The 11,535-nt window shown below is 49.7% G+C and overlaps 1 protein-coding gene and 1 pseudogene across 1 annotated transcript; one reads left to right on the forward strand and one right to left on the reverse strand.

The window, feature by feature from the left end:
• Positions 1 to 3,295: 3,295 nt before the first annotated feature.
• On the reverse strand, positions 3,296 to 7,688 carry TRIM40 (tripartite motif containing 40). The gene is made up of 5 exons (XM_012652905.1): positions 7,653 to 7,688; positions 4,881 to 4,976; positions 3,953 to 4,177; positions 3,638 to 3,660; positions 3,296 to 3,467 (listed from the first exon to the last, which is right to left on the reverse strand). The coding sequence occupies exons 1-5, from the start codon at positions 7,686 to 7,688 to the stop codon at positions 3,296 to 3,298; spliced, it is 552 nt and encodes a 183-aa protein (XP_012508359.1).
• On the forward strand, positions 7,687 to 11,312 carry LOC105817271 (annotated as a pseudogene).
• Positions 11,313 to 11,535: the final 223 nt, after the last annotated feature.

The raw sequence follows: 11,535 nt of genomic DNA on the forward strand, positions 1-11,535 counted from the left end.
CTGATCCCCGCTGCGGCTGCTCCTCCTGCCACCTAACACATTCCTCGCGGGTCCCTCTGAGTCTCCGAGGGAACCTGGCGGTTTCAGCTAATTATCGTTGTGCCTCTTTGATAAGGTTTTTCTCAACAGGCCACCTCAGAGATTCGATTGGCCAACGATCTGCTGAGGTCACTGCGGCCCGGTGGTCAGAGCAGGGCTTGAGAGGCCCGGCAGCGCCTGCGGTGTACGGACTGCTCTCCACTGGAGAGACCCCAGGGGCCCGCCAGCCTCCTCCACGGCCTGGTACAAGTTCTCTTGTGACGTTAGCCCCGCCTGGGACGCAGCATTGTTAGCTGTCACCTTTAGGAGTGTTCTTTCCTTGGCTAGTGTCTTGTTCTTTGGGGGTCTGGTGCTTCTCTGAGATTATAGCTTCCTGCCAAGCGACTACACCTTCTTCCTGAAAAGCTACACTAGCCCCCTTGTCCTTCGCCCTCCACCCCCAACTCCTGCCCCAGTCCATCTTGGACAAAGGTTCCAGACTGGTTTTCCTTAAACACCACTTTTCCCTTCACTCCCGACTCAAAATCCTCTGACTATGTCACTCTGTCACCATGTCACTATGTCATGGCATCACCCATCCAGCCTGCCGGCTTCCTGTTTTCCCCATTCCTGAAAATTCCACACTAACCAGACCCGTTTCCCCCCTTGCCACACACACTCCTACAAATGTGCCGTGGCTTTTTCCTACCTCCCTGCTTTCATTTGCGTGGTTATGTGCTGGCCACGCTCCCCGCAAAAAATTGGGTCCCTTAGGTAGGGGTCGTTGCAAAGGATAAGAAAATAATAGAAAATGGAAAATAATGGAAATAAAAGAATACACAGAGACGAAGGTATAGTTTTATAGATTTGTAAAGATTATAGGCAAAGCGGGATACTGAGGGGGCCTTGGATCTCTCTGTCAATCACAAAAGGCCAAGAGTGAAGTTTTACATGGGCATTTATAGGTACAGTGATTGGTTGCCAGGGGTAACAGATTTACATAACAACAGGTAGTTCCTCTTAGATCAAAAGTTTTTCAAAAGGCTTCTTCAGATCTCTTAACTAATTCTGTCTACGTGAACAAATGGTTACAAAATCTTTCAAAGACTAACTTCTAAGTTCTAAGGTAAATTTATCACTTAACAGAAGGGTTAAACAGAGATATAGGGGCTCCATATTTTTTTTATCAAGTTATTGTGTATTGAGACAGGTAGTCAGGAGTTTAAGCAGGAACTGTCCCTTGGGATAATTGCTTGTAGCCACAGGTGTCTGTCTGTCGGGTGGGCATTCTTTGATCAGCTCTCATCCTGTGGCTCTTAGCAGACCTGCTTTGCTTTTCAAAGTAAGTCTGAACCTCAGGTGTGAGAATCGCAGCGCCATTGTGGGATACAGCAAGCTACTGATCTTTCAGAGATGCCCTCCTGAGGTGAAACAGCTTTTGATATGCAAACTAACAAGTTCACATATTCCTTCAGGGCAAAGCTCTGCAAAACTCCTGAGACATTTCTGCCTCCAATATAGTTATATTAATTTATGGAGCCACAGTTATGCTGACCTGGAATGTTCTCATCTTTCTCTCCCACCTGTCCAATCCCCACCTCCCCCACAAACCCTACCCTGACTCTCCCAGCTTCCTCGTGTCTCTCCTCTGAATTCCCAGAGCACTTAGCAGTTGGTGACTGCTGAACTTAATGCAGTGACACATTCTCTTATTATTCCATATGTGCGTGTCCTGGTTCCACAGCTAGATCACAACCTGTGGAGGGAGAGTGTGATTTTTTAAAAGATGGAATAACATGCTTGAGCTTACAATATGTCGGGCGCTGCGGCAGACACCTAGCATGTACCACATTTAATTCTGACAACAGTCCCAGGCCATAGGTCCATCACCCTCCTTTTAGAGGGGTGGTGCAGAGCTCAGAGGAGCTAAGTAACGGTCCTGGGTTACAGAGGTTTGGGGCATCAGGACCGGGACCTGAACTCAAGTCTGACCCCCGAGTCTTCATGCTTTACACAGCCATGTGGCACCTCCTTGGGACCACATTTTGTTCTCTGTGTCCCTCAGCATCCAGTGCAGTGCTGACGACCTCATCAAGAGCTCAGTAAGTACTAGTTAAAAGGCAACTGATGGCTCCCTTTAAATACGGAGGGTCACGAAGGGCCCTTATGCTTTCTATCGATTCATTCACGCAACCATTTAAAATTTTACTGACACCAGCTATGAGCCGGCACTGTTCTAGACATTGAGGACACAGAGCATTGCCCTTGCTCACCCAAAGAAGTGAGATGTATACACAAATAACTGATAGACAATCGTATTACGTATCCATCACTCCCTAAAAATGGCCACAAATCGACAAATTTACTGCCTTAAAACAACACATATTTATTGTCTCACAGCTTCTGCGGGTCAGAAGTTTGGGCACAGCTTAGCTGGGTCCTCTGCTGGGTCTCACAGACTGTAACTGAGGTGTTGGCTGGACTGGGTCCTCATCTGGATGCTCAACTAGAGAAGAATCTACTTCCACGTTCACTCAGGCCGTGGGCAGAATTTAGGTTCTTGCAGCCACAAGACTCAGCTTCCTGTTGGCCAGGCGCTGGGACTGCAGGCTGCTCTTGACTCCTGGAGGTTGCCTGCAGGTCCTTACCAAGGGGCCACTTGCTTCGTCAAGACAGCAAGGAGAGTCTCGAGAGTGAGTCTGCCAGCAAAGAGGAGTCCGACACAAGCAACACAATTACAGGGGACACCCATCACCTTTGCCATGTTCCTGTCATTAGAAACCAGTCACAGGTCCTACTCACATGCAAGAGGAGGGGACCTCACAGGGCATGAGTACCAAAGGCGAGGCTCACGGGGGCTGCCTTGGAATCCATCTGACACAATGATAAAATGGAAAAGTGCCAGGTGAGTGGTAGAGACAACAGGTGCTACAGGAGCTTGGGAGGAATATTCCTTCCAACACACCTGCTGAGCTCCCTGTGCTGCGGCGGCAGCACCACTGGGGAGCTCACGCCATCCAGGTGCCTGGGCACACCACTGTAATAAGAGATCGTGACAGACGGGCGCTGCCATCGGCTTGCAGGTCAAATGCTGGTCTTGCAAATGGCCCTGGAGGTCGTGGAGCCTGACCTCCGCAGTGGTGGCCTCAAGCGCCGTTCAGGAAGGGGCTGCGGCTACTGGCCGGAGTCACAGGGTCAGGGACCAGGTGACAGCTGTAATACGAGGAACTGGGGACATGTTCAGGAGACGGCAGGCCTGAAGATGCACTGGCTACACCTAATGGGGGCTGGACAGGTTGGAGGAAGGAGAGGGAGGAGGCCGAGCTGAGCCTGAAATGAGGTGGCCCAGGCGTGAACAGGTCAGAGCTGCTGGGGGTGGCTGGAGAAGTGATTCACTGACTCTTTTCTCCAGCTCGGGATACAGAACGTCTAATTTCTGTGGAGCACCCCTAGAAACAAAGAAGTCCTTCATGAATTCATATACGTGCATATATTCCATTGACTCTTGCACTGGCCATGCGGCATGAAGACGCTAAGGCTAATGGAGCCGCGGGTCTTCCTGACCTGGGTGAAGCCCTGCGCATGTCTGCGGTGGGGACTGGCGCGTCTGCGCACCGACCTGCTCAGGACGTCGCTGGCGTTCTAGGAGACAGAGAATGAGAACCACAGTCAGTTCTCAGGTTCCTGTCCCCCCAAAATCCCTTCCCAACTCACTCTCGGAGGCCACTCCGGGGTGCCACCCTGAGAACTGGGGGGATAGCACCCTCCCTCTGCTGCAGCAGCATTGTGTGGCCTGGGATAAGCCACCACCAGCATATGTCACTGCATGTCGCATGAGCCCCTCCCTCTCACACCTCCCAGAGGGGTGCAGCACGTAGGCTGTCTCGAACTGGGGGCGGATGGCAGCCTTTGGGTAAGGCCTCGGGCTACGCACCTGCAGTGTGCGGGCGTCTGGCTCCTTGGCTGTCCTTTCCAGGTCGGTGACCAGGCTGCTGAGCTGTGCTGCTGCCCTGGAGACCTCAAGGATTCTGACCACCTCTGCTGGCACGTCCTCCGACTGGTCCAGCCGCTGCTGAGGGAGGGCACCCAGCCGTCCCCTGGTTTGGTGCTGGCTCTCCAGCTCAGCCTCCAGCTTGTGGTTCCCGCGGTCTACCTGGAACTACAGAGAAAGGAGCCCTAAGACTCAGTGGCCGATGGCTCCCTCCTGGCCTGTCGCAGTCTGAGTGTGTGAGTGGGGTGCAGATTCCTCAGCCCTCTTCCCTCCACGCCGCTGCCTCTGCACATTGCAGGGGTTGGGAGGCAGCTGTGCTCCTTATAAAGGCAGGGACATCTCCTCTTCCTGCCTCACACTCCTGTGAACATCTATAGATGCCACGTCTTACCGCAGTGGGACACAAACACACACACACACACGTGCCACTCAGCCACGTCTTCTCACTGCCGCCTTTAATCCCCTTTAGATCATAAGGTAAGGAGAGATGTCACACTCGAGTGAGCGAAAGGAAAAGAAAGGTAGACTGTCACAGACAGAAACAGAGACCTGTGGTCCGTGTAGTAATTTCAGCTGATGAGACGCTGTCTCCTTTGACCCTTACTCCTCACCGAGAGCCAGCAAGAGCAGGCTCTACCGGGATTGGTTCTCATTTAACATCTAAGTCGCATGAAGGTCAGAGGGCTCAACCTGCCCCAGGTTGCTAGCTAGCAAAGCCTGAGGCCGAGACCAACACCTGGGTTTTCAGCCCCCAAGACCTTCCCCACCCCGCCCCCAGCAGGCTGGTCCAGGGAGGACAGCTGTGCCCAGCAGGAAGGAGGGGCCCCTGACGACACTCAAGGTAGTCCCTCCTGGAATCAGAGGAACCCACCTGCAGGGCCTGCAGTTTCTCCTCCTCCTGAGCCTTGGGCCCACAAAGCTCTGCCATGTCCTTTCTGAGCTTCCTGCCCCGGTGGCTGAGTCGCTCCTAAAGACACGGGCACACCTGCTTGTCAGACCGGGGCTGAGGGTGGCACCCACTGGAGGAGCCGATGGAACACAGTGGGGTTCTGAAACCCAGCATGAGGCCGGCGTGAAATTCTGCCGAAAAGTAGGTGCTCGTCAGGTGTCATGCTTGGCGTAAGGAACTTGAGATTTTATTTAGTGGATAATTATGAGGAAAACGTAATGAATAGATTTTTTAAGTCTTAGAACTACACAAAAATACCATTATTAGAACCGTTTCTACTTGACTTCATGGTGCTTTTCTCCCACCATATTAAAGTTACGTGACAATCTTCTGGCCCCTCTTACTACTTCCCATTAGCAAGCGAAGCCAGTCTGGAGAGAAAGGCTTTGAGGAGGAGATGGCCGACCAGGTCCTGCCCCTCCCTGGCCCTGGCGGGGTCGGACGGCAAGAGCCCTTGGGTGGGTGCAAAGCCACAGCCCAGGCCGGCAGGCACTCTGTTTCTCAATCTTAAGCCAGTATCCAGACAGGTCATTGTGTCCCCGAAGCTATGGATGGGATGAATGATTTGAATTTCTAAAAAAAATTTGCTTTCAGGTTTTTGATAAACTGTGAGAGGAGCAAAAATAAACAAAGGTAGTCCTGGTATCAGCACAGGCCTGTAATGAGCCAAAGTGGAAGAAAGGGGAGGATGTCAGCCAAAGAGTCTGGAAACATCCTTCGTGTGATCGATTGTTAGATGAGTTGAAAATGCACTTACCCTACCCGGCAACAAAAGCATCCAAAGCCACAGTAATAACAACAGCACTGGTGCAGGAAGAAATAGAAAGTGAAAGAGGAGAGAGCTCGGAGACAGACACGTGGCTATGAAAGAATTTTAAAAGAACGCGTAGTGCACAAATCAGGGGGAGAAGGGGCAGAATCTGTAGAAGACGGACATGAGAAAACCGGCTTATGATAAAAGGGAAATAAAACCGATCTCTACCTAGAACCATATGTGAAGGGGACTCCTGGAGGATTAAAGACCTGTGTGAAAGGCACAATTATAAAATCAATAGCAAATAATGTTAGAGAATAGATTTGTGACCTGGGCGTAGAGAAAGATGTCCTAAACAAGCCCCCCAGAGCACAAACCACGAGGGAAAATTTAAATTTGATCACATCAAAGTTAAGTATTTCTGTTCAATGACAGCACCACGGACGAAATTAACAGAGAAATGACAGATTAGGAGGTGATATCTTTAAGGTCTACAACCAACAAAGGAGTTATATGTGGAATAGAGACAGGTAAGCCTGCACGTCAACAAGAAGGCAGGAACCCAACAGAAAAATCCTCAAAGAGCGGGGACAGTTAATTCACAGCAGAGAGAATGCAGCAGGCTGCACAATGCATGCGGACAGGTGCCCAAGCTCTTCAGTGATTAGAGAAATGGAAATTAACCCAACAATAAAGTTGTTTCACACCCGTCGGAGTCATAAAAGTGAGACAGCTGGATAATGCCCGGCGGGGCAGACTCATGGGGCCCCCAGGTCCCCCGGCTGGCTGGGCGATGTGCGCTGGCACCGTCGTTCTGGAGGGTCCCCGCCACCAAAGTGTGCTTTCTTCTGTGATCCGGCGGCCCCGTTTCTGGGTCAGTATCCTAGAGAATTCTTCACTTGGGCCCTAAGAGGACGTGAGCACTGCAGCATCTTTGTGGCCTCAGAGTTGGAGTCATGTGAGGCCCGTTCCTGGGGAACGGTTGAGTAAAATGTGGCAGACCCCTCTGTGGGACACGACAGAGCTGTCAGAAGTCAGGGACTGTTGGACACAAAACATGAGTCGATCTTACAGATATGATGTGGAGTGGAAAAGCAAGAAATAGAATGAGGCCGATCATAGCACACTGTTTTGTAAATTAAATATTCAAACGCACTACCCGAAGGATGGACATATTTGAAACACAGACCTCGGTAGGGGGGGAACCAAGGGCAACACACCTAACCTAATCATCTGTACCACGGGAAGGGCGGCGGGAGGAGGGGGGAGGAGGGAGAAGGGGACGGGTATTTGTATACACAAGGAGTGCAATGCGCACTACCCGAAGGATGGACATATTTGAAACACGGACTTCGGTGGGGGGGGGACCAAGGGCAACACACGTAACCTAAACATATGTACACCCATAATTTGCTGAAATAAAAAATAATAATAATAAATAAATAAATATTCAAACACAAAAAGCAATATGTGTTTTGCCAAATCTACAAATAAAAAGACAGCAAATATTCACATGGCTGTCCACGGGAGCGGTGGGGGAGGACTGGTGTGGAAATGGAAAATAAATAACACAAGGAAAGGATTTGTGCACTAAAGATAAGGATGCGCTGTTAACTGGAGAGTGTGTTTCATTAACCAAATCCTTCTTACCTCAGGTCAAAAACAATTTTTTTAGGAGATTTTGGAGCTGTATAGGTAGAAGGGATGGAGAAGACGGCCTGAGATTCTGCTGGTGGAATTGAGGTCCCCGGACGCAGGTCAGCGAGGGTGTTCAGCAAACAGAGCTTCAGTCAGCAGAGGAGACAGTGATGTCACCGCAAAGTGACTAAAAATGTGCCACGTCACTGGGCGTTACCTGCAGGCGCTTCCCAGCAGAGAGGGGGTAGAAACCTCATGGAAGGAGTGGGAGGCAATAAACGGCCAACATGAACGTCACTCACGGGTCTCGCGGAAGAACTGGCAAGCTGGGTCGGCATGGCATCGCTTGCGTGAGCGCTGAAGTCCAGGCCGGGAAGGCACAAGCAACAGCCTTCACCCCTTCCGTCCACTCTCTCTCCGTCCTCACGACTGAGCAGTCTGTCCTTGCTGTCTTCACGTCCGGACAGCCCGTCATTCCTTGGTTCTCGGCCTTGTTTCTCATCTCTCCTTTGAAACATCTCTCTCCGCGGTCACCTGCGATCTCCAGCCATGAAATCCAGAAGGGCCCCATCCTCGGGTCCCTCCTGGACCCGTGCTACCCACTCCTGCTTCTCCGCTGCTTCATTTTTCCTCCAGAAAGGAGCCTTCCCAGAGCTGGGCTCCTCAACCCTTTCTGTCTCTGACTACACCCTTAGCTTTCCATTCTGGAGGCTTCAGATCTCATCATAATCCCCAAACCGGATCTTTTTCCTACACATCTCATGTTTCCAACCGAGAGCTAAGTACCTCCTGCTGCCCCGCCAGCCGCTGGAAAGTAGCGTGGAGGAATCACTCTTGCTGTCCCTTTCCCACCCTCTTCTGCAGGGCACTCCTCTTGACCGCCACACGTCTGTCCTGGGGCCTGCCACTGTGCCTGCCATTCAGCTCGAAATCGGTCATCTTTCACCCTTATCTGTGTCACTCCTCCCTCCACAGGCAAAGATGAGCCCGGACTTGTTCACGCAAGGCTCCCGTGGCCCAACCCCAGGTTACACTTCCAGTGTCCTCTGGCCCCTCCGTACTCTCTCTGCCAGCACACAGGGCTGCTTTTGGTTGCCTGGACATGCCCCTGCCGCCGCCCCTCCCCATGGCTTAGGTTTTGCTTCCCCAGCCAGGAACGCTCTTGTTCTGCCGGTCAAAGTCAGCTTGCTAAGGTCCAGTTCAAAAGCCACAGTCCTGTGCTGGGGCTTGGAGTCTCCACGACATGTACATATGAAGGAGCAGAAGAGTGATCTGTGTGGCCTTTTAAATGATTGAGTGAAGATGGAAATGGATTAAAAATAATAAATGACTTCTCTACCAAAGCAGTAGAAGATTCTTCATAACACCTTCCAGTAGCTGAATTCAGTTTTGGGAAGGGGCAGAACAAGTTAAATACAGAAAACTAAAGAAAAGAAAACCTCATTTTGGAACTGTCTTTCTCCTTGACTATGCTTATCCCCTATCTTTCTACTTGTTTTACCTTTGCTCTGAATTTGTAAATAAAGACCAAAGAAATACAGTATACATTTAGGAGCTTTATACCAAGAAACATGCCTTGAAAGCTGCTATTCCCTGGAGGGAAAAGTATATCAAGTTCCTGTCTTTTTTTTTTTTTTCTTTTTTAGAGAAGATTTCTAATGTCCTTAAATTTTGAAAGTCAAGACAAATACATATCTGCACGCTATTTTTAGCAGTTGTGTGAGTAAGAATAATGAGATTTGTATTTTAAGGGCTTTGTCATGTGGATGTTTTGCCACTGGAGTTGACTCCTCAGAATACCTTTTAGAGGGCTTTAATATTATATTTTTCATCTGTCACCTTGATGACATTACTTGCCCACACTTGAGCCCACCTGTCTTTCTAGCTATGCCCTGTTATGAACAGTGATTGTGCTCACTGTGCAAATGTCCATGTATCACTTAATTAAGCAACATCATAGGGCTGTAACTCAAGGAAGTTGAATGAGGTGAACATAGACATAGCTCTTTCCCCTTTCCAACCTTTTTAAAATGTAACAAATATTTTTATGTTCCCCTTCCCCTTTCCCTCTTCCCCCTTCCCCCTTTTGGAAACATGTCAGGAACTAGGTAGTTGAAGATGAGCAATTGAGGGGACTAAGAGAGTGAGGCACACAGAGCCTGGCTGCTTTGTGCTTCATCATAAGTCATGCTGCTGACGAGGTTATTTTAAGCACCCTTTTAACAAGAAAACCTTGTGGGCGATCCAGCTGGCAGATTCAAGGAGTTCAGGAAACAGGACCACAGAGGTTATATTCTGGGATCCTGGCCATGAGGTTGGATGCCTCACCTTGCTGAAAAAGAGACACTAGACCTAAATGGCGCAGCATGATTTTGTTCCTGCTTGGCTAAACTTCTTCACACCACAGCCAGCTAAGCCACCTACTGCAACCTTTGAGAAACACGGAGAGCACCTACCCCGAGGAGAAGGTAGATTTGGAGTAAGCCGTCGTCGACATAATTTCTCTGATGGCTTTTTTAACAATGGACCCCTATGAACTACAGGAGATTCCTGGCCCCAGCCCTCCCTGTTCCGCCATGATTCTGTGGACTCTTGGTGTCTCTAAGGGAGCATATGCTGGAATCACAGGGAACCCATCTGGTTGGCGTGGCTCTTCCCGAGGTCCCGATGTTATGAGCCAGCGTAGTGGAGGTGGCACAGGGAACCATTGCCATTGGAATGGCAGCTTCCACTCCCGGAAAGGCTGTTCCTTTCAGGAAAGGCCACCTACAGAGATTAGGGAAGAAAAGAAAGAAGACAAGGTGGAAAAGTTGCAGTTTGGAAGAAGACTTTCCTTCTTTGAATCCAGAAGCTGGCAAACAGAATCAGCCATGTAGACCTTTTGGGACCCCTTCTAGAGTGTGGGAAAACCCACCTAGTGCCAAGCAACCCTCCAAAATGCTAGTTATCAAAAAAGTATCCAAAGAGGATCCTGCTGCTGCCTTCTCTGCTGCATTCACCTCACCAGGATCTCACCATGCGAATGGGAACAAATCATCATCCATAGTTCCAAGTGTCTATAAGAACATGGTTCCTAAGCCTGCACCACCTCCTTCTAAGCCCAATGCATGGAAAGCTAACAGAATGGAACCACAAATTGGGATCCCTTTCCTCTAACCAGTAGTGTGCTTTTACCAGTCCAATCTCTGTTACCAGACCAGTGGTACCGGTTGATGGTGCAGTTCTGAGTTCTCCTAAAGAGAGTCCCTCCAGCACCACCCCTCCAATTGAGATCAGCTCCTCTGGTCTGACCAAGTTGACCCGCCGAACCACTGACAGGCAAAGTGAGTTCCTGAAGACCCTGAAGGATGACCGGAATGGAGAATTCTCAGAAAACAGAGACTGTGACAAGCTGGAGGATTTGGAGGATGACAGCACTCCTGAACCAAAGGAAAACGGAGAGGAAGGCTGTCATCAGAATGGTCTTGCTCTCCCCGTCGTGGAAGAAGGGGAGGTTCTCTCACACTCTTTGGAAGCAGAGCACAGGTTACTGAAAGCAATGGGGTGGCAGGAATATCCAGAAAATGATGAGAATTGCCTTCCCCTCACAGAGGATGAGCTCAAAGAATTCCACATGAAGACAGAGCAGCTGAGAAGAAATGGCTTTGGAAAGAACGGCTTCTCGCAGAGCCGCAATTCCAGCCTGTTCTCCCCTTGGAGAAGCATTTGTAAAGCAGAGTTTGAGGACTCAGACATGGAAACCAGTAGCAGTGAAACATCAGATGACGATGCCTGGAAGGAGGCATATAAATGCTCACAGTTAAATCTGACCCAGTAAACTCTGTTTAGGGAGTATACAAAAGAAATTGTTCTTTTCTTTTTCTTATGTTGTTGAATACTTCATGAAGAAGGGAAATAATCATATCCCAAAGAGAGAGCGATTGGCTTGTTTAGTTTTTGTTGTTCTTCCCTGTTATCTGCTTAATAGAGAAGTTTGTGTGGTGGGAAAGATTTTTAAAATACACGCACACACACACACATACACAGTACACACAGTACACACAGGTGGGAGCTGGCAGTGCCGAGAGGAGACACTGGTCTGCAGCAACAGCTTCTACTACCAGCCCTCGGGGCACTCACCCCTGTGCTCAAGCAATCATTGTCAAGGACAAAGTGACTATTGAAGTTATAATTGCATTAAATTAA

Source organism: Propithecus coquereli, unplaced genomic scaffold (assembly GCF_000956105.1).
Source record: "Propithecus coquereli isolate 6110/MARCELLA unplaced genomic scaffold, Pcoq_1.0 Scaffold404, whole genome shotgun sequence".
Classification (NCBI taxonomy): Eukaryota; Metazoa; Chordata; class Mammalia; order Primates; family Indriidae; genus Propithecus; species Propithecus coquereli.

Excerpts from the sequence above, each read along its gene's own strand:
- TRIM40 (XM_012652905.1), bottom strand. The coding sequence starts at position 7,688 with ATGCCGACCCAGCTTGCCAGTTCTTCCGCGAGACCC. Across the intron at positions 4,178-4,880 it reads AGAAACTGCAGGCCCTGCAG|TTCCAGGTAGACCGCGGGAA; the intron begins GTGGGTTCCTCT and ends CTTTCTCTGTAG. Across the intron at positions 3,661-3,952 it reads CAGACGCCCGCACACTGCAG|AACGCCAGCGACGTCCTGAG; the intron begins GTGCGTAGCCCG and ends TCTGTCTCCTAG.